General features: G+C 43.2%; 1 protein-coding gene across 1 annotated transcript in view; it reads left to right on the top strand.

Moving 5' to 3' along the window:
- Window positions 1-6,310: 6,310 nt before the first annotated feature.
- The window catches only part of LOC104460678 (probable guanine nucleotide exchange factor MCF2L2), a gene marked incomplete at its 3' end in the record, with an annotated part of 46,035 nt that continues 29,024 nt past the window's right edge, over window positions 6,311-23,321 (top strand). Inside the window, exons 1-2 of the mRNA XM_010079016.1 lie at window positions 6,311-6,452; window positions 22,662-22,745. Coding sequence (XP_010077318.1) covers window positions 6,311-6,452; window positions 22,662-22,745 — 226 coding nt within the window. The remainder of the gene's footprint in view (window positions 6,453-22,661; window positions 22,746-23,321) is intronic.

Here is a 23,321-nt window from a genome sequence, read left to right as displayed (position 1 = left end):
TAACTTGGGAAATCACCCTGTAGATGGTGTCTTTCTAGAACCTTAAATCCATTATAGCTGATGGCTTAGGGACAAAGTTGGGGCAAATAAACTGAAAACAGCCTAGAGGTTCAGGCTGTGGGTGGGTATGAGGAACGAACAGCTCTGCAGCATCAGGCATTGAGGTGTATGCAAGTGTCCAGATGCCCTGTGTGATTGCACTTGTGGATGCACGCAGAGAAGAGTGCTGCAGCCTCTCACTTGCAGGTGCACAGCATTGAGAACCTACCCTGTGGGCAGCTCCTTCAGGACAGACCTCTGGTTTCTAACAGCAGCCCTGTCCCAGGAAAAAATGTGTACTTGACAGTTGCCAGGCCAGAGGGCGTAACTCCTCTTTGACTGATTTTATCCTGAGTTCCCTAGAAGGATGCAAGACTTGCCCTAGGGGATGCGGAAGGAGTGTGTTTGATGTGTATCTGCCAGCTGAGAAAGCCCAATCAGTCAAAGCCTTGGTGTTTGGAAAAGTCTAGATAGGAGCTCCTTTTATCTTGTGGACTGCTCAGAGTAACTGAGTGAACCTCAGTGCACAGACAGGCAAACAGGAAAAAAATCAATAGTCTCTAAAGCCCAGTGTCCCACTCTACATAGTAACTGATGTTGAGTGTTTGATAGATGGCAATAGAACACTAGAAATGCCTTTACTGTACATTGTAATGTGAGAAGCTGTTTCTTCCTGTTCTGCTAACATTTGGCATGAGTCCAAAAGCCTGGAGTATCAACAGCCCTTGTGATTCTTACAGATCCTATTTTTATCCCTGTGTCTTTCTGGTTCTCCTTTATCTGCTTTAAGTTATGAATTTCAACAACAACAAAATTCTGCTTCCATCAGGGAACGTGCACAGCTGCTCGTCAGGGAAAAAAGCTGTCCTAGTGGTCTTGGCTGTGTGGATCCAGCAGCTGTTCTGCACTGCCGGTCCTCCGACAGTGGTTGGTTGCAGGGAGAAAGAGCAGCAGTGCAGTGCTCTGGATGCCAGCAAGAATGAGGGTTACCGTCACACTGGAGGTGACTCTGTGTCACTGGCCAAGTACAGAGAGGAGAAAAACATATTCCCTTCTTCATGTCCGGAGACCTTATTTTCCAGCACTCATGCTGCTGCTGGAGGGCAATGGCAGAGAGTGTGCCTGCACACCCTCCTCTCACAGTGTGTGCTGCATTGGTGGCAAGGTGATCATGGTGTTTAGGAGTGTGGCAGAATGGTGGCCTGGCATGCCCAGTTTGATGGATCACAGCCTTCTCTGTGTTGCCTAGTATCTCTCTCATCTGTTCCTTTTTCATTTACTTGTCTTTCATTTTATTCCCCTGACTCTTTGAGCCAAGAGCTATGTTTTTGATATGTGTTAGACAGGAAGGCTCTTAGCCTCACTTGGGTCCTCAGGCATTTTCATGATCAAGACTGGAATAATCTTGCATCCAAGCCTAAACCCTGGATCTAGCTGCTCTTTACCCCTGTGCCAGTTACAGAATCGTAACTTTGGGAATCTGTTTGTTGATCTTGCCGAGCAGATGCCTAGCAGGACAGAAAAGTGCTGATGTGCACTTAGCTGCAGAGGTCAAGAGCCTACATAAAATAAACCCTGCAGGTGCAGCAGCAAGTCCTGCCCACTGCTTGGCCTATGGAGATTCCACTCATTTCCTGGTCTCCTGGGCAGCTTCTCTAATCCAGCAGTGATGGCACTGGCTTTTTTTTTTTTTTTTTTTTTTTAAATAATGATGGTAATGGTCCTTGATTAGCCCTGGATGCCTACACAGCTTCAAGATGGCAATAAAAGTTCTTTGGCTGGGTTGTCTTCTGATCTTCGCTATGCTCATTCCTACTTTTGGCAGCTTGTGTGGGAGTAAATGTGCACCACCAGTGGCAGAGTTCTTGTTTCCCACTGCTGAAGGTGACCAAAAGTGTTTTGCTAGTCAGTTAGGAAATCACTGTAAGCAGATCAGTGTAATGAGATTCTGAAGCCATATGGCACTGGAATTAGTGCCCTCTAGTGCAGTGACTGCATGCTGTAACCGCAACAGTGCTGTACACTAAAAGTAATTTCAAGAGCAGAGATATTTTGCTCTGCTTATTCTTTAACTCCTTGGGGCTTAAAACAGTGCCTGGGATGTAGCCCTTGATTTAAAAAGGAAGAGGGGGGAATGCTGGTCTGCTTTTTATTAGTTGTAAGAAAATAAATGGAAGTTAATAGAAAAGACCAGTTTCAGTTTCCTAGCTGAACAGTGGAACGGATGTTACCTGTAACAGCACTAAGTGTGCTCTGAAAATAAACCTTCACATCAAGCTCCTGAAATGCCTCATGGCTTATGAGATTCATGGTCTGGATGGTGGGGAAGGCAGAAAGAAGGTCACGGAGGTATATGCAAAAGGAATGGTGTGTTTCAGCATAGCTATAAAAGAACAGTTCAAACTTCAGATAAAACATCACATGAAAAACAGGACAATGTGAAGATGGGGTTTCAGGAACAGCAAGGGGTTTCCCCTTAGCCTCTCTGTGTATCAGTCTTAATAGCAGCACTGGATTTAGATCCCATATTTCTCAGCCTTGTAGAGTATTCTACAGAGGTGGGGAGAGCTGCTGGTCTTCATCAAGAAAAATCCTATTTATTCATGATCTCACTGTTTGGTTTTTTTTGTTTGTTTTTAAATAATTGGTAGATTGGAGAGACAATTTTTGAGTCTTGTCTACTAGACTTTCTTGATGGTTCTTACAAGCCTCTAGGGATGTCTGTTTCCCCTCAATTGTTTTAATGACTGTAGGGGTAAGTTGCAAACAGGGAGCATTTTACAGTATTTTCTAGCTGCCTCATTTGCACCTGCAGCAGAAGCAAACTTCTCTCCCTTCTTCCTCTGGCACATAAATGCCAAACTCAATTCTTGACTCTTCACAAGAAATTATGCCCATTGTGCCCAGTATCATTGAGATCCAATGTGTTCATTGCATGTTTCATGCTTAACAGTGATACCAACCCTTGGGGCACTGCTTTTTTGGAGCAGAAGTATGTTATTTCACAAGAAGAGATATGGGACTGAAACTGATTTAACTGAGTTGACTTTAAATTTATGACAATCCTCTGGCCATACAGAAATGACAGCAAGCACCTCCCAGCAAGCTCCAATTCCAAGGTGAATTGGTATTTCTAACGAAACTAGGAACTAGTGCAGTTCCTCAGGAAGTTTTGGTTAATGGCATCTAAGGATATCTGGGTGTTTGGTTTGGTTTTGGTTTTTTTTTTTTTCATTTCTGATGACACTTTCTTACATCTATTTACTTGCTTATTCATTGACAGACCAACCCAGATGATGTTGCTAGGCAATGCTGGCAATTCATGAGCAGAAAATGTTCTCGTAGCTTTTCTAAACATTTTGCTATGGTCGTCTGGAGCAGCGGGAAAGTAACTTCCCTCCATTCTGTCCCAAGGAAGCACGCATGCCATTTTCTGTAGTCCACTATACTATTCTGCATGTGAAGAACAATAACTTGCTTTCAGACTGATACCTTTTAGCTAATGGAGGAAAATTGTGAAGCATCAATTATCCACGCTGAGTGCATGTTTGGTAACATGTTACTTTTTTTTGCAAGCCAGCCTCTCCAGCAGCTCCTGTGCAGATACATCCAGAGCAGTATAGAAGGGGTAGTTTGTGTGGTAGGAAACAGTGCAGATCTCGTAGTGCTCCCATGTCAGAGCTTTCTGATAGTGTCAGGAAAAGCTAGCCTGGCTGCTGGTGGAGTGTAAATGAAACAAAACGTACAGAACAATAAATAGATCCTTCTGTCCATCCATGCTAGCCTTTGCAGCATAGCACTCAGTCCCTGAGGTGATCCTAATGTGCCCTGTAAGCTAAAGTCAGCTTATGTTTTGTCTAGAGCTGGGTGGTGGCAGTGGTACCCCCAGGCATCAGAGATGTGTATTTAGCATTTCAGTGTTTCCTAGGGGAAGTGAAAGATTTTAGTTTTCCTGGTGTGTGCTGTGGCAACCTGTGCTTCAGACACTCACACCTAGAGGAGATTTCTTGCATCCCACTTCCAGCATTGTCCTGGCTGTAGGACTGTTGTAATTTTGACCCTGGCTAGCAGCAAAACACCACAACAAGCATCAAATCTCCCCCTTGGAACAGAGTCTCTCACAGATCCTTCCTGTTGCTAAGCACGGGGATACTGGTGGCAACAACAGATGCAAGGGAGGATAGCAGAAGTGTATTGTCACAAATGCTGGTTTCTCCCCCACTGTGTATCTATGTATGTGCAAGGTTGAAGTGCCATTATTCTTTGTATGTCAGACATGCACATGAAAATTGTCAGAAAACTTATTTTCCAAGGCAGCTCATGTTTGCCTGTGTATGGAAGGACACCTTGAGCTCCTGTAATGCAAGAAAAGAGGATGGAAGAAAGGCTTGAAGAGAAAACTTTTGGGTTATGTTTCTAGTTTTCTTATCTCGTGATGACAGTTTTCTACAATTTAATTCTGCCTTTTGCGCTCCCTGTCTGTAAAATATTGCAGTCCCCTGGAGATTTCTCAATTGAAGCTCTAATAAATATTTTAAAAATGCTAATGAATCAGGTCACCCAACAGCACAATATGTCCTTGTCCTCACTTTGCAGGCAGGGTTTTGGCAAAAGCAAAGAGCAGGAGGGTGACCAGCTTCATGCCAAGGGGCAGATTTTGTGGGGAGGAGCACAAATCTTTTACTTTAGGAGTGGAGATCTCCTTTACAGCTTCATTTCATCAAAAGGAGAGGTCTTGAGACTCACTGCTTTTCAGGCCTGGTAGCTGTTTTACTGCATGGTCAGTTTGTGTGTGCTGGGTTAGAGAGATGAAACAGCTTACAGTGTGGTTGGGGAGCAGTAGAGCTGGCAGGGGAGAAGCTGCAGAAGTTCGTGGAATGGGGAGGAAGAAGAAGACCCGAGTTGACTTCCATACGGTTCAGCTTACAGGCGTTCATCCCTGCCCATGTGGGTGTTCACCATTTTAGTAATGGCATCATGTGAGGCTTTTTTCTCCTGGGCATCTTTGTCTCCTCTAGTTCATTTTCTAATTTGTATGAATTAGGGTTCTCCTTTCCCACTCCACATCTAGGGATCAGCCGTGATCTGAGAGAGCCGTGAGGTGAACACTGGATGCGACAATGTAAAGTGCCAACAGGCAAAGACTCTCCTGGCCTGTGTATAAGATCCTTGCAGGAAGCTTGTTCTGTGGTCAGGTCCCTGCAGTTGAGCTCTGGATTGCAGCTCAGCCCTGATTCATTAGGTTCTCATTGTATTGTTTGCACTGTCACCAGTGCTGGCTTTGTGCCTGTTCAGGCATCTCCTGTGCAGTTCCCACCCCAGGGAAGGCTCCTTTTTATGTCACTGCATCAGGATTGAGTGCTCTCTGCACTCAGTTCCCCAAGCACTAGTTTCTTCAAAAGACTCTCTGACTAGTGATTTGTATTATAGTAATTGTTAAAAGGGAAAAAAAGTAAACTTAAATATCCAGCACCTTCAAAGAGATATTTCTAAATGTATGTTTCAAATCTCTCATTTTGATATCAAACTGATGGATCCAACTTATTTTTCAAAAAATTTGGGTGGGCAGAGCATATCTGCCAGCAGTATTTCCCTCCTGTCCTCCATTTGCTACTCTGTTCATTTAGATTATCAGATCTTATGGGCAGGGACTGTGCACAGCAGCAGAGGGCTTTCCTGTACAGTTGCAGCCTCCCAGTATCACTGCCAGACATATGAGTAATTGGTTGAGCAGCTCTGCAGAGCAGTCTCCTTGCACCATCCAAGCTGAAATGCAGAAGTAAAAAAATCCATTCTCATCGATGAAGAATCATAAAATCGTAAGCCCAAAAGGGACAAAAAATAATGAAGAAAAACCTTTTCTTAAAGAAAAATTCTTTGTGGACATATCTGGCGTGCTCTTTAAGAGACATTCTGTGATCTTTCAAAGTGCTTCTGGGATCTTCTCTCGTCATTGTCGCTTATAAGATAGCTTTAAATTAATGATAAGGAAGTCATTCAGGGCATGGGCTGTGCTGAGGTTCACAGCTTTCATTCTGAATGAGAGAATAAAGTAAACTGATATTGAAAGCAAGGAGCGAGAAACAAACACAGTCAGTAAGCCTATAAAAGTCTTAGCCAATTGCAATGGCGAGCATCCTGCTGGCGAGGGTGACCTTGAATGAACTAAGTGGGATAAAGTCACCAGCCTGGACTGACGGCTGAAGAATCAGGCTGGATTCCAGCAAACTGAGGGAGCAGATTCCTGACAAGAGTCTCCTGAGCTGTGGCAATGGCTTCTCGGTGTCGGAAATGTGGACAACAGGTGCCCAGGAATCCACCTTTCACTGCTGTCCGGATAACAGAAGGAGAAATGAAATCTTATCATGATTTCATAGGAGGATGCATTAGACTGGAGCGCATGGCAAAGAAAGGTATGTGCAGCATCTTTAAAAGAAATAGCATCTTCCCTTAGCGGCAGCTGCATTGCATTCCTAGGAGATTTGCAAAATGAGATTATTTTTCTAACTCTTTCTCTGAGGAGTCGGTGGTAAATAAAGACAACTGTCTGGATTTGGATATTAACTCAGATATGAGTGCATCACTTGGCTTGGCTGTATATTTCTGGGATATTTGCAGTAATTTGACCTAGAAGAGGTTAAAATGAATGCTAGACTCATTCTGAATAAATATTAATTTCACTTGGGTGTTAGACACTGAGGCTTCTGTGTATGTCTGGAGCAGGTATTTGCTGTGCATGTAAAATACTTTTTTGAAATGAAGGTAAGGGGATGGGGCAGTGGGCTTCATGACACAGCTGAACCTGTCATCCTGTGCTCCTGAATTACTGTGTAGAAGGTCAATATCTTTCTTGCTGTAAAGATTCTGGTCTCACTGTATTCGTAACAGAAACTCAGACTGCATGAGTCAGTCTGGCTACAGGGCAGTATTCCACTCCAAGTGGGTTGCTAGTGTAAGATGCTGGTGTCCTGGCAATTTGTGCTAATTGCATGTTAACTCTGAAGTGGAGCGATGGTGGTCGAAATCTAGGCTGTTGACTGTTTAGTCACATTTCAAGATTGCTGAATCATAGAACACTTTTTCTCTGCATGTCATATGAGGGAATGATTAACCAAGGAGCCCTTTGGTTTGCTCTGTTAACTTGAATAAAAACTTAGCAAACCTCAAATTCAGAAATTTATAATGTGTTCACTAGTACATGTCAAAAAGAACTCCAAAAACAGGAAATATGATTGTACTTACAAGTTGAATTGTTTATTATTATTTAATTAGCTCTTCAGCAGAGAGTTGCACTCAGCCTGGTAAATCGAGAATATTCTGCAGAAAAAGATGTGGACCAGAAGCAGGTCATCTGCTGGCAGCTACTGCTTACAAATTGGGGTTTGCAGATGCTTTCTTTAATAGGGCTCTGACGCACAATGCCAGGGTTTGAAAACTGCAAAGCCACTCCATTGTACCTCTGCTTCTGTCAGCCGTCTATCCGTGCTGATCTTTGGGCTCTGTGCCTACCTATGTGTTGTTGTATTTGGCTGACCTTTCGGTAACACCGATGGTTCCAGTTGCGCCCTTTGTAACAAGGCATTCTGAGTTCAGCGTAGCATGGCAGAAATGTCTGGTATCTGAGTAAAAGACAGAACAGAATTAATTGAAATTCCTTCCTGAATCTTTGATCAGGTGCTTCCAGGTTGCTTACAGCTTTGGGGGCCCGCAGGCCTGCTGGAGGCAGAGCTTGGGCATCAGCTGTTCTTTTTCTTCCTGTAGGTAGAAAGGGGAAGACACTGGTAAGAGCTTTGCCATGGTTACGGTTCCCAGGGAAACACCTTCCCTGCCTCTCATGTTGAGAGATGACCTGACATAGTATTATGAGTGGAAATCCCTTGGAAAATCATTTGCTGCTAGAGAACAGATAGTATGTCAACTAGTCTGAGCCTATTGCTGTCTTCTGAGGCAGAAGCATCTTTGTGCTTTTGTTTTAACTCGGACAAAAGAGGCCACGGGAGGGGAAGAAGTTAGGTTATTGCAAGGGACAAGGTGCCTTCAGCTGCATGCATTAGAGTTGTGTGAGCTGTGAGAACACATCAGTGACAACTCTGCATGCAGTGACCATGCTAGAAGGGGGCTAAGGAGCTGGCAATGTGGCACAGGAATTCATAATAACAACACTGCCTGGGTTCTTTTCTCCTGCTCTGAACTGACTCTGACCCTGTACTCATCTCTGTCTTGTTTTCACCTTAGTTTTCTTATCTGTAAAGTAGAAGCAGAGGGAATTACCTGCCTGATAGTGGATCCTGATGATGTAGCTATGCCCATCCTCTGAAGATTAGGCCACTTTCTCTTTGCAGGAGGTGCTGCATAAGCACAGGGGAAGGAAGATGATCTGTCCAACAGAACTTGAGCTCTGCCTGCCCCATCTTGCTAGTCCTTTGCTACTACCAAAGACAAACTCTCAAGGTGGATGTATGCCTTTTCCTTAGGCTGATTCTGTCTGACCAGAGTGGCAATGCAGCATCATGGATCTCTGTGGCATGTTCTGACTTGACTCTCACTTAGGGGTACCCTTTCTGCAATGTAAAGATTCAGCTGGAGTGTTGTAGAGGACTAACCGGCTGGTGCTTACCCAGAGCACCAGGTACTCCAAAGTATGAAGCTTTTTTCACATACAGACCACATTTGTGGAGCCCTGTGAATATTCTGTGGCAATTTTATCTCTTGTACTACATATCATACCAAGAAGGGATGGAAGGCACGCAGGTACCTACAGCAGCAATAGCAGCCACGTGGGTGCAGTCAGGCCCGGGGTAGCCTGCAGGTAAGCTGCCTTTCCCCAGCAGTGCCGCACAGCAGGCAGCGCTGGGCCAAGCTATGCCAGTTCCTGCATCATGCAAGTTCAAGGCTTCCTTTGCATCATTGTGATTTGTTTTGATGTGTGGTTAAAAGTATGTTTTTAGTCTCCTGTTCATGTAAAGAGATTAAAACAGTGAATGCTTACAAAAAGACAGTGCCACTGTGAGGGGGCAGTTGAAGGGCACTTTCTATGGCCCCATGGTGACTGCTTAGAGCTCCAGAGCCCTGGCTCCCTGCAACAGGCTGAGGAAGGACCTTCCTGTGTGAGCCGGCCTATGGGTGCTGAACCCTCTGGGGTCTGATGTACAAATGGCACTGTTTTTAGCAGCAGTATGTGACCTTGAGACTCTCTGGGAGCTGCAGCTCCACGGTGCTATAACTGACAACCAAGAGGAAGGAGTCCCCAGAAAGCCAAGCAAGAAATGTGGCAGGGACTCCAGTCCAGCACTGGTCCTCCTTGTAGTGCTCTCAGTTCCTCACAAAAGAGACACTGAAGCTGAAGGCAAAGCATAGCCTCTTGTAATGAAATACATCATTCTTGGACAGTGGCTCATGTGCCTTTTCAGCACTAACGTGACTATTTGTGTCACCCAGCTGCTGCTTCACATCTTTTATGCTTGAGGACACCTCCTGCCAAAATGTCCCCTCTGTCCCCAGATGCATTTAATTAACTGCCTTTTTATGATGCTCAAGTCCTCCAATGGGACCACACAGCTACCGGGGCTCAACAGGGATGGGTGAGCATTTGCTGGTTAGGCTATGTTTCTGCATGCTGCGGAGCCTGAGGCTGCATCCAGATTATATATTTTTAAGTGAATAAATGTGTGGTTTTTATCTGTGCTCAAGGCTGGTGGCTGCGTAAAACAGGGTAATGAATCTGCAGACACTAAGGAGTATGCAGTTCATTACTGAGGTTATTCAGGATTTCAATGTTGCTGCAAAACCAGACAGGATGCTCCTTGCCAGTAGGATGGGGACCTGTCTCTTGCACTGAGTATTTCTGATTTTGTCCTTCTGTAGGACAGAGGAATGCTGCAGTTCTGTTTGTCCAGCAATCATGGACACTTGTTCCTGGTCCTGCTGCTGTGTCTCTCTTACTGCTGGAAATGAAAAGCAAGTCTTCATATCTATCTGTTCAGGGAGGAAAAGGGATGGAAGTACTGGAAATGGTTTTAGAGCAGTTAAGGATTTAAAGATAGATAACAGCTTCTAGGGTGATATCTCCAGAAGGATATCCCATCTGAATGATATCAGGCTGAAATTTCTTGGACTTTTTGCAGCTTCTCCACCTTCAATATTAAAATAAATAAGAAATTTTTTGCTTTCCCACATGGCTGAAATTTCTACAAAGGTGCTGGCTGCTGGGGAAAGGGACTCTTTGATGTGAAGACTGAAATCTGCAGTGTAAGTGGAAGGTGTTTCTAAACCTCTTGAGACTTGGTCACAGTGCCTCTTCCTGCATTGCTCAGAATTTTTGTTGGTTTATTTATATTCAACAGCTATTTTTATCTTTAATGTAAAATGCTACCTAGGGAACCTGGGATAATTTCATCTGTCTCTCACTGCAAAGAAAATAGCGAAAATAAAATATTCTGTTTTCCATAGAGCTTTTTCTAGACAAAGATCCTTATCTTAGATGCTTGTGTCTCTTTTCACCTTTTCCCATTGATACACAGCCTGCTCTGCTGCTATTGAACAATACTGAACCCTGTTTGCCTAATCAGAAAAATCCATAGAATGATGATGAAAATAGGAAAGGCATAGCTTGATTTCCATTTAAAAAGAGTTTTGAGAGATAAGTAGCACTGAGAAGATCAAGAGAACAAATTCTCAGAGGGCAAGTTATAGCAGGGGCCTCCTGGGTATTTATGTTTTTCCTTCCTCCCATGATACCAGAACAAGAAACAACTTGGCGAAATGGAAAAGCATTAAACACAGATAGACAGATTGCTGTAATTGGTAATGTTTTGTTAACTTGTGAGACTTATTGCCACAAGATAATAGCTCCGTTTGCTTTTTTTTTTTTTTTTTTTTTTGCCTAACTTGTAGTGTAAACTGTCTGGGGAGATTTCAGGGGAAAATGGTGCTGAATGTAGTGGGAGGTTGAAGAGTGTCTGTGCAGGGCTCTTACCCTAGTTATGCCTGCACATCTTATTCTCCAATTTCAGACAGTTTTGCTGCTTCAAGCCCCACTTAAAAACACACTTTTACTGTGCCAATATGTTGATCTTACATACAAATTGTGCTCCTTCTTTACTATCTGTGTTTTTCTGTGGATTAGCCTGCCCAGTGAGGTTTCTAAGACATGGACTCTCCTCCTTCACCACCTGGACCTTATCTAATAGAATTACTGGTGTTCAAGTAGAAAAGAATGATAAATAAAGTTTGTCTGTAGCAGCCCAGCTTCCTCAATGTGAGTGTTTGGGCCATGCAGGTGTCTTGTTGCGTAATTTTTTGATCCTGTTGGTTCATTTCATTTCTCAAGGGCAAAAAAAAAAAATTCCTCCAGGCTTTTACAACAGACAAGAATTACTGAGCAAACATTTATTTTTTCACCTTTTTCTAAGCCAGGATGTCTCAGCAACTTTTTTCTGCACAGAGACAGCATTTTATAAATTTTCAGAACCTGTTCCTGTGAGTCATTAAATTGGGGATTGCTGAGTTCAGGCTATTTGTCTAAACTCTTGAGTCACCACCTTGACACAGTGAGTTACTGTGGGGCCTCTAAGGAGCAAGGGGTTACATGACTGAAGATCTGATTATCAAATTGGGATACTGTTAATTAGTAAGGTCATCCTCTGCTGGCATGGGGAAAGCTGCAGTGAGATGGGAAGAGGTAAAGGAATGGGATACTCTGTTCCATTTTCTCTTGACTTTACCACTAGATTCAAGAAAGGAGATCTGCCAGAGAAAGGATGAAATTGAGGACAACTATGAAATTTTAAAGTCAAAACCACAATAAGAATCAATGGGCTGGAAATTAAAGTGAGAGCTTTGAAACACAAGCCAATTTCTTTGTGTTAGGCCAACTCCAGGGAAGCAGTGGATTTGCTGTTGCCTGGAGTCTTAAATGTAAGATTAAAGAGCTTTCTAAAATGCTGGTTTAATCCAATTTCTGTGAACTTCTTGTGTGTTCAACAAGTCAAACACAATGAACCTAGTGGTCCCGCCTGGTCCTGCAGTGAAGGAAACTGGGGAAGATGATCTCAAAGTTAGAGGCACTCAGGTATGAGCCTGTCCTTGTCATGCTTTTGGACAGCCACACCCACAGGTGTGAATGCATGAATGTGTGGGGTCAGATGCTCAAATGGTGCAAGTTATTTCAGTGAAACTGGGGTATATTATAGCAACTGAGGATCAGGTCCTTGAATTTTTTTTTTTCAAAGTAAACTTCCATATGTACTGCTGATGCTTACTAGTAACAAAACCAGACACATCAGTATTGCTGTATTCCACATGCTGTATGCTGGTGGGACAATATTTGGATAGTACAAAATACTGCTCTACTGAGAGAGGCACAACTAAGCCTTTTGGGCTTGGCAAAGACAGTTTACAGGTGCACACTGAAACTACCTTTATTAGTTATGCAATGAAATAATGTCTGACACTTGTAAATCTAGCTTATGAAACTGAAAGTGCTGTCTGATGTGCCTTCCTTTGAGCATGCAGTGGACTGAGAGGAATTTCTTGGTGTCTCTTCTACGGTGATTTCATTCCTCTCCTCTCAGGAGTCAGCATAGGTTAGCCGTTTACGTTCACTTGCAGAGTAGCAGTTAGTCTTCTGAGTCCACAGCTGGATCTGCTACATCTGCAGCATCCTACATGCAGGGTTAAAACGATTTTTGGAGTGAAAACGTCTGGCACATTTATCAGCCACTCACATCGATGTGACACTTGTCCACAGTGCCTAGGCACTTCTTTCCCCTCTGCTCCAGGGGAGGACGAGTCTCTGCAGGCAGGTTGCAGCTGCTGCCCGGGAGAGGGCAGAGCACTGCCCCGGACCCCGGGGGAGCTCGGGGGGCATTGGCGGTGCCGCCCGGTTCGGAGTCCCGCTGGTGACAGGCTGGGTCTCGTTGTGTAACTGGGCTGTTGTCCGTTCGCTGTGTGCAAGCTGAGCTGGAGCTGAATCTCTCACCCACGGTCTTCCCTCCAGAGAGCAAAACGTGTCTGGAATGGGAGACAGATTTTGATTGTGGACATTTATATCAGTATAGGAAGCAGAGAGTAACATTACATATGCACTACAGCGGGTAAATTCCTTTGTTCAGCATGCAGGTTAGGAGAGGCTGGGGAAAGAAAGTGCAATGTGAAAGCACACTATACATCTTGCTGCTCTGATAGTCTACCTTTATCCACCTAGTGTCTGTCTGTAACACTACAGGTGTCTTCAGCTCTCATTTGTATCTGGTACCTGGCATGGTGATGCTCTACTTTGATTTGGCATTTATGTGTAACTACATATAAAATCCTGTTAAGCTTGCTCATGCTATACTATAAACATTATGATAATTTGTGTTGTTTGGCTGATAGGGGATGGATGGAAACACTGGGGGTGTTATCTTTAAGACAGATCCTCTCCAGTAGCCTGTCTGTACTGACACCTTTGATCTGCTCCTCATTTTACAAATGGGGAAAACTGAGGTTGGCTGGTGACCTGGATTCCTCTCCCTGTGCCTCAATTTCCCCATCTATAAAATGAATGACACTTGTCTCTTTTTAGCCTGGCTGACAGCAGAGTATGTAGGAGAAACAAGATGTTACTGGTGCATCATGCATCCTTTGGGACAGCTGCTCTGCTGTGCCCTAGGTAAAGAATGACTTGTATCTAAAATTACTGAGCTGCTGGGGTTTGTGGTAGGAAAGGGACAATTTTATTGATAAACGTAATGCTAAAGTGATGATCCAGTATTGCTTCAGACAGCTGTAGATGCCATGTTACCATTGTCACACCAACACAAAAACACATGTGTACTTTCTTCGTGCACCATGCAAACTTGTGTCCTGAAGTATTTGTTGAACTAGATATGTAGAACTGATTACTTCCCTGTCCAAGAGCTGGCGTCAGGTTTCCAACCAAATTCCTAGGTCTCGTGCAGTCTTCTCCTTTGTCTTTAAATAATGGTTCTATGCTTTGGTGTGCGGGTGTGCCCTTGGGACAGTACTCCAAGACAGCTATTCACAGCAGCGCTGTTGGTTTGCCTTGGCCCTGAGTACTCTACTATTTAAAGTTACTGTAATAAGAGCCCTTTCCAAGCCTTAGTCTGAGCAAGTGAATCTGTTCTGTCTCTTGTCGGGATGTACCTTTATTTGTGCAAAGCTGTGAATGCCTCGAAGGTGTCTAAGGGTCTGAGTGGAGAGCTGTCTGGGAGGGAAGAAGCCAGCTGTGCCTTGGGGAGGGTTAAAGCCTGGGTACGGTGCGTGTCAGAGGTCTCTGCTGTGGTTTGAGTTGAAGCAGTTACTAAGCAATTTGTGCAGTCTCCTCCAGGAGAACGTCAGCTCTTTGGTGCACCGTTGGTCAGATCCAAGACTGCTTCCACAGAAGGCTGCGTCTCTCCATCCCTCCCCTTTGCCTCGTGTGAGCTCATTACCACAGCAGAACTGCAGAGACGCCAGCCTGCGACACAAGGGAGGGCATGTGCTTGTGAGTGTGTGGGGGTCTAAAGGGGAGGCGTCACTCTTTGCAGTGTGTTTCTGTTGCTTTTTCTAATGGGCATCTGAACTGAGATGGTGGTGACAGCTTGGAGAAGGGTGCTGGAGGGTTGGCTGGGTCTCCTTGGGCAGAGAGGTCGGCTGTGAGCAGTGTTTGTCGTGTTACTGAGTTATATATTGAGTGCTGCTGGCAGCAGTGGTGGCTGCTATGGCTCACTGTTTGTCTCCAGTGGCAGTAATGAGGGAAATATTTTTGAGTTAGCTGGCCTCTGCTCAGGAGTGAGCAAGAAAACAGTCCTTCAGCTCCTGAGCCGAGTGGTCCCTCAAAAATTGTGTGAATAGGCTCTGAAATTATTTTGCTGGATGCAATATTCAGAGCAGAGCCAGTGGCTGGAATTTTTCTAAGATACTGTTTCAGCTGTGAAGCTGCTGGCAAGCCCTGGGGAGGAAGGAATGAAGTCTGCCATACAGTCTGCCGTATCTCTTGATTAGCTCAGTGTCCAAGTATTGTAGTGAATGTATTTTAGCTTTGCAGTTTGCCACATGCGGTTTTTGTTAGTCATGATGGATTTTAACATGACAGTGTGGAAATGTGAAACCTTCTTTTGTTGTGTTGTGTTCTCTGAGCAGGAATTTGTGTTCTAGCAGTCCAGCATTGTTGTGAAGCGCAGATTTTGGGAACAAGATGAATTAACTTTTCTCTGGCAAAAATTAGAAACCATCAAGAAGTTCTTACTACAGAGGGACTAGGCAAGGGGCTGTGCCATGCTGCTGTAAATCTGGATTAATTTCTTGAAGCTGTTGCTGAGATTAGACCTTGGCCTTTAATGCCTTTTATTAGGGAAGTTTCTGTTTTGTGGAGAGCAGGATATAACATCACCCCCTATAACATCCCAGTGTGTGCTCTTTGAAATCAAGCCATGTCTGGCTCAAAAAAAAATTTGCTGAGCAAATGCTGTGGAGTGGTGTGTTTCTTTAGCTCTTTGCTGATTAGGGATAGTTCATAATGTATAGTGAAGATTTGTTAAGAATTTCTTATCTATCTCTTACGATTTCACTGAAATATTATAAGAAGTGTCTTCAGAACAGGATGGGATACGAAGTCACCTAAACTGAACAGTGAGAGTATATGCTTTAAGAATTTTATATTGGTTTGTATAATTTAGCTTTTATGAGGATTGTTAATCCAGGATTTTTACATGTGAGCATAAATGTATAGTGCATTCTGACAATAAGTAGCTGTTGAAATCCTTGAAGTGTGACCATATAGAAATTAGAACACACCAATGTATTTTTGTAGAATGTACCAACAGTAAATCAAAATACTGGCTTATTTTTACTTTCTTCCCAGTTTACTTATGTAGGAGAAACATTTTTATTTTTTGATTCAAGAATGAATTTTAAGACATTTTCTTTAAAAACAAACAAAAAAATCCCAGGCAAACAACAACATCAAACAACTGTTTTTCAAGAAGTGGTTAAATGGGAAAAAATGGCAAAATCTGTTTCTTCACCCAAGGAAGTCTATACCAAAACCTTCTGAAGTTGAAATAAACCCTAGAGGGTGCATGTTAGCAGCAGCACCACTGCAGAAAACAGTAGCAAGGACCCATCCTGCCTGGGTTGGTAACAGCCTTCTCACCAGTTTGACACAGAAGTGAGTAATTGTCTTTTAAACTATAGACAGGCCTACTTGAGAACTGTCAGCTTCACTACTCCTAAGTCTGGGGGTTCCCCAGGCTCAGATTTTAATACTGTATCTGGACTTCCTGGCCATCTGCTCTCATTTTAGATTAATACACATTTAAATGTTTAACAAAACAGGACTCCAAGCATACATACATTTCCTCTAGTTTCAGTGCAGCTGCACATGGACTAACTTTGCCTTAAGCACATCTGAGGGGTCTGCTTAATTAGCAACCACCTGAAAGCTTGGATCTAAAGCCTGGGGAAAGTTTGGGTTTGGATGCAAAATAACTGTGGTTCAGTTGCATTTCCAATGTGAAGAAGGAGTATGCTGGAGTCCTTGAAAAGTCCTTGCAGTTTGCTAATGGCTGGTGTGATGTTGAGGGTAAGCTAGAAGTTTCCCTTTTGTGTAGTGGCAATGTTGACCTGCAAATAACAGGGAATTCTAATTTTCCCCAGTGTCCTTGCCTCCTTGCTGCCTGCCTGTCTGTAGCCCTTACCTTCTTACTTGGACAGCGTTCAAATGCCTCCTTTGGAGGTTGCCCCTAATGAGTGCTTTGAGCCTCTCTTGAATTTTTCATTCAGTAAAACTTCAAGCACAGGTGTGTGTTTATGAGTTTGCATCTTTAGGGTGGTAAGATTTTCCAGTTACTGCAGTGGCCCAACATACCTACTCAAGACGCTGAAAGTGAGGAGATTTCCAGTTGGAGGGACATGATTTCAGTTCTTTGATATAAACAGCTGTCCTTTCACCCCCTTCCAAATCAGCCACAGTAAGCTCCTGATGTGTACTATGCCTGCCTGTAAAAACAGCTTGTTAAACTAACGCCATAACCACTCCTGGAGCATGGGAAAGCACAATCACTAAACAGGTCTTTTCAATCTGTGACCTGTTTCAATCTGTGATCAATCTGCGATCTGTGACTTTTCAATCTCCGCTCCTGTAATTTTATATTAAAAGTGAACATAAAGTTTAGTCAGTGAGGTGAACTGAAAAATGGAGTGATCCAAATAATTTGAGCATTCTTTGCTGAATTAGTTAAAATTGGAAGAAATGTTTAATGTGCCTGCAGAGCAAAGCTCAGGTAAAGCTGTGCATCCTTCATTTGACCAGGCAGAATGCTTTGGAAATACTGATCACAACTTAGTGTAATGAAATGAGAAAACTTCAGATCTACTGTGAAGATCACATCAGGCACCAGTTCAGCTTCTGCGCAGGTAAACACTGAGGGTCACGGGTTTTTGAGCTCTGCAGAGAAAGGTGTGCATTTCTAACCTTTCCATCTTTCGTGGACATTGTTTGGGAAACCTTGCAAGGCAATTCCATCCACACCATGGCCTAGATCTGTGCTCTTCTCAAGGGGGTAGAGCATATTGGCAGCTCTTGTTCCTAACCTTGCTTGTCCAGATTTCTACTACATTGGTGTACACACAGTTAGGTTTGCTGTTACAGTTAACAAACAAACAAACAAACAAAACCCCAAAGCTACAAGGTTTACTTCCAAACATGAACCAGAGTTACTTAAATATTTTAGAAGAATCTTCTGTCTTTGGAAGTTAGTTAGCAAACTTTGCTATGAAGCATGGTTTTAATGAGAACAGAAATTGCATTTAAACAAATACACGCTGTAGATTTTAGAGTTGTGCTTGGTTAGCAAATGATCTGAGCAAAAAGATGACACCAGTCACCTACTGATGCTGCATGTTGGCTTTTGCTCTAAGCTGATCTGATTCTCTGCTGGAAGAGGTGTCTTGGCCTTGCCATTTCCCACCTCACACCTTACTAGCAATTGTACCTTTCAAGCTCCTTTGCAGAGAACTAACCCAGATAAGAAGCAATCCACTAAGAAAAAGATTGCTTCACTTTATTTACAATACTTTTTTTCCTGGCTTAGTTTTCAGTTGACTCAATGTGCGTTAGCAAAAAAGGAGGTGGTGGGAACGTGCAGAAGAATAAGAGAAAGGATGGGATTTCCTGTCTGTTATAGCTGGATTTTTAGTTCCTCTTTAAAGCAGTTTGTAGCACAGCCAGCTTGTGTCAGTAACTGATCTTGCTGTTTCCCTGTCTGGGCTGAAAGAATAAACCAACCTTTTCAAAAAGTAAACAAAGGCTACAAATGGTGAGAAAGAGAAATAAATAGAATCAAAAATAAGAAACCTAAACCAAGAGCTTCTTTCTCTTTGATGTTCTTTTTGGCCTTCAGGAAGGGAAATGTTTTGCTTAAGGGTTTGCATTGGGAATTCTGGTGGGACAGAGTATTTTCAAATCCTTTAGCCTGCTTGAGACTTAGCAGTGAAGACAGGCAAATTTGTCGCCTTAGTGTATTTAATTCTTGAAAGCTAACTTAGCTCTGCTAGCCTCTCAGCTAACTGTTGTTGTGCATCGCAAGCAGACACAGGACTTGGGAGAATATTTGAACTGTAGGTACTTCGCAACTTTCAAACTCTGTGTGTTGCCTTTTAGTACTTTTTAAGAAGAATAAGAACACAAAAGTGTCCTTTCGTGCTCTTAAAATTAAATCTCTGGCCTTATGCTTAACCCTCTCTGATTTTCCCCAAATACACAATTTTGATTTGAATGCTGTGAGGGTCATTTTTGACTGCGAGTAGAAGAAGGCTAACATACTCTATGATTTTAGCAAAAAATTATTTTCACACTCAGCTGTTTTCCTTCCCTGTGAATTACATATTAGGCTGTCATTAAGAAGAGATGAACTTTGCTCTCAAATTTGTAACCCATTATTCCAAGATCAATGACTTCAGATGGGGGATTGAAGCAACCCCCTCCCCTAGTCAACAGAAGGCCAGGCAGTTACAGCATTCAGTCACTAAAAAATGAAGAAATCACAGTGTCCTGTTACGGCTGGTTGCTTTTGGTTGTCTTTCATGGCCCAACAGGCACTGCTGTGTTAATCTCGTAGGTGCAGTCCAATCTTTCACTCCAGCGGGTCATCTTTCCAACATTGTTGGAAACCATTAGTTGTCATTAGCATGTAAATTAGTTTCTCTCTGCTCAGTGGAGAGAGGAAGAAGCAAGATTATATTTGTTGTTGCTCTTAATCAGTTGCTGTTGGTGTAGCTCTGAAGGCGGCAGTCCGTGGGCTGTGCTCGAGACCTGCTGCAGGAATACAGCTGTGGTGAGAAAGAAAACAGGCAAGTGTGTGTGTGGGGAAGCTCATTTTTGAGTGAGGAATTATGAAGCATAACTGAATGGCTTTCCCCTTAAAGATTAGATAGCACAGTTGCAGCTAGCCCCTCTAGAGATCTGGGAGGGAGGAGAAGCTGTGTCAGACAGATGGCTATAGTAATTGCTTTTCTTTTTTTCCCCCTTGGTAAAAAATGTTGGGAGGCAAAACTGTAGGGCCTAATTCTTCTGCAGTGAAGGAACTGAATTTATAGCAGTTTAAGAGGAGAACCAAGAGTAGATGAACTGATTTGTTTCATGTTTTCCCCCTCTAGTGTCACATCCTTATTCACATTTTAATTGTCCTGGCAAATTCAATTAGCTCAAGTAATGAAGAACTGCACGGTATATGTATCTCTGTCTAGAGATTTGCAGGCTTTGTCCTATTTCAAAATCAGTTGCAAGTGAGTGCCCTGCTGATGAAAAGGTCCTAATGGCTGTTCCAGTCCTGGAGAATGGCTTTCTTTCAGCACCTGCAGAGCAGATATAGCACAGAGAAGGGCATACGCTTCTTGAGTGGAAGAGACCAGCCCTGCTCCAGCCTTGGGCAGTCTTTGGTCCCTTTGGCCTATTTGTTATAGAAGCCTGGTGAAATATAGTCATGAGGGTCGTGTTGAGAGAAAGGACATGAGTCTATTTTCCCCAAGCAGATTTCAGAATAATGTCAGTGATATGCTGGAAGATCATTCGCCATGGCACCCTGTGTAGCACAGGGCACCTCTCCAGGCAGACATGCATTGCTTTTAGCAGTTCTCCTGTGGCGATCTAGGCTGATGGGGTGGTCCAGGCAACCACTGTACTGTGGCTGCTAAGAAGCTGTGTAATGCATCAGAGCACAAGGTTAAGTTGCCCTGATGTCAAGGCAGAGATGAAGCAGATCCCACTCTTAACTCCTGTTCTGTTAAGTCTGGAGAGAAAGGCAAACTCTGAGCTGGTGTCAGGATGTATTTGTACCTGGCAGGATGACCAGGATCCCTTATCTTACAAGTTGTGTTAATCAGCCGAGAGCAACAGGGCTTTGTAAGGTTTCTTGCCTTCCCTAGCAAAGGCAAACTCTCTTGGTTCTGACAGGGCCAATTTTGGAGGTTAAGTCATGAGTCTGCATGTCAGATGCTGTGGTGAAGCTGTGCTGGGATGTAGTTTTGATTGTTGCAGTTCTGGTGACTTGGGGTGGGGAGAAGATATGGTGGTTTTCCTACAAAGGCTGTATCTACCTGTGTTGTAATCTCTACTGCATATTCACGTTTTGACTGAGAGAATAAGCCACAAATCTACGCTGGCCCACTATGCTTTTTGCAATAAATTGTTCTCTCCCCTACCAGCAGACCCCACCACTTCAGGAGATCTGGAGTCCCACTGGTGTCTTTTATGTACGTGCTGTACCTGACACAGACTCAGATCTTGAACTCTTGGGCTCTGTTCAGGTTATGAGAAAGGTAGTATAAAATACATTTGGTGACTAGGAATCACACATTCAAATAAGTGAGCATAGTTCACACCCTGACATGCAGGGCTCTTGGGCTATAACTGCGTGGCTCAGTGCTCTGCAGACAGCTGCTTGGTTACTTGGAGCAGTATATCTCTGCTCTCAGTGAAAATAAACCACTCTGTGTCCAAAACTAAGGCTTAGGTCTGATAACTCAGTGCAACAGTGTAAATACATGACCAGAGCAGTAGATTGAAATTACAGTAAATGCTATGAACATCACTGAAGCCAAGCTCTTTAGCTGTGATTCATTAATCTGCTCTTCTGGTTGCTCTTAGCCACCCACAATGTCAAGAATCAGAGAAGCTGACAGTGGGCTGCACAAACAGGATGGAAACGAAGTTCCCACATCAAAAACATCACTCATTCTAGTTTGACTTTTTCCCTTTCTAGTTCAAAGGGAGTATTTGCAGAATCAGCCCCCTTGGGATTTTTTTTTTCAATTGCTTGGAATTATTGCCTTGTTTTGTGCATCAGCCAAAATCTATGCAACTTCTTTCTGTATTGTGTGTCACCATCTGTCTAGGAGAGGGCAATGACACAAGCTCTTCATTTACTTTGTCTCAAGGCATTAGTGAAATGTTTGAAAACGAACAGAAAAGTTTCCAAGTGACATTGTGTCATTTAAAACCTATAATCCCTAGTTCTGGAAAAGATCAGAGCAGATGTCTGAAAGCAAGACAGAGATGGTATTTTGGGCAGCAGACTAGGATGCAAGAGAAAAAACTGATTTCTAACCTCTCTGACCTCCCTCTCTATTTCTGGACAGTTTGTTTAAAACCAGGTGCACCAAAGTATTTCAGTGCCTGTACTCAATGAAGATTTTGATGCTTAAATAGGACAGCTACCTGCCTTTACTCTGATCTGTGGTCTATCTGGACCCAACTTCCTTCCTTCCACCTGTTGTCTGGGCAGTTAGAGGTGAGCTGTACAAAGCCAGGACGGGTTCTTTTTCTGTAGCTGTACAGTGGCTAAAGGCCGAATAGGTGCTATTGTAACATAAACCTTGATCCTGCCAGTTGAGCTGTCAGATATTGCCCAGTAAATGTTACTGCTCTAGACTGGGGTGAAGAGTGGGGAGAACACTTGGGTGCACCTGTTACAGAAAGAGATCAAATTAGCTCAATGTGAGATTATAGTTCCTGGTCACTGAATAGATCACACACAAAATGCCCCAGCTGCTTGCCAAGTTATTTTTTTTAACTTTTCAGTGTTTACTTCAAAAGAACAGGCTTTGTTTTCATGAGAAGAAAGCCTTGCAGCCCCTGATTTCCTCCTTTTACTATGTATTTGCTTGTAGCGGAAAAAGCATCAGCAAAGGAAACTGTTCTGGATTAGCTGGTTACACAAAGTCCTCAAGCAGAGACCAGGGAACATGGCACTGTGTCTGCAATAGACTTCACTGTTTCAAAGACTGAAAAGCTGCTTTATGTGGGAGGCCAAATGCAGTGGCTTAATATGGAACATGAAGTAGTAAGGAGCAGGCTGTCAGCTTGAGCAAACCTGTGACACGTTCTGGCAAATCTACTGGAGCTGGTTTATGAAAAGCTCTCTCTGAAATCACAAGGCAATAGATAAAGTAAGTAGGCTGAAGATGAGACTCTGTAAGTATCGCTAACTTCTCCATGACAGTCATATAACATCTGAGCTAATAGTCAAGCCAGGTCTTTTCCTTTGAGAGTCATCTTTGTTTTGCTGGATAGTTAAAGGATGGAAAAATTGTCATTAGGTTTTTTTTTAACTCATTGAAGATTTCTGTTTTCCCTTGCACAGATGAGATCATGCAGCAGGAGATACGGCCGCTGGTTGCAGTGGATATCATAGAGCAGCTCCACAGGCAATTTGCTATCTTGTCAGGTAAGGAGTTGCTGGTAATCACACTCCAGGATTCTCCTGGAAATGTATTGGAATCTGTCATGCTGACTGTCACCCTTCAGCTCTGCACAGCAGTTGCAATAGTATTTTTATATTGCTAATGAAAAGTGCTGTTACAATCAGACATTCACAGTGTATGGAACTGATAAATGCCAACTTGCTGTGCTTGTTTTTCTTAAGGCAAGTTAATTTCCCATGCTCTCCACAATGGGGTGGCGGGTGGGGGGAACAGATTGAGAGGGTAAGAAATTAAAAAATTCTTTCTGTACATATCTTTGCACAATGTCCAGGCATCTTGTTTGTGGGAAAAGATTTTGGTCTATCAGGGAGCTATTCATGACCTTCCCCCTCTTCCTCATTTTCCTTTGTTTTAGAAATGATTCATTTCTAAAGTGTAAGGTTCTACTGTTTTAAAGATTAGATTATTACATATTCCTTTGTTTGCCTGAAGTTTGCAATCACACAAAGTGACGCAGTTCCTGCTCCAAATAAACAGCTGATATTGAAATATTTGCCAAATTATTTAATACACTTATTTTGGATACTCTAGAAGAGAAA

This window comes from Pterocles gutturalis, unplaced genomic scaffold, assembly GCF_000699245.1.
Source record: "Pterocles gutturalis isolate BGI_N339 unplaced genomic scaffold, ASM69924v1 scaffold28653, whole genome shotgun sequence".
Taxonomy (NCBI): Eukaryota; Metazoa; Chordata; class Aves; order Pterocliformes; family Pteroclidae; genus Pterocles; species Pterocles gutturalis.
The sequence above is the reverse complement of the archived record's forward strand: the minus strand, read 5'-3'. Positions and strand labels throughout refer to the sequence as shown.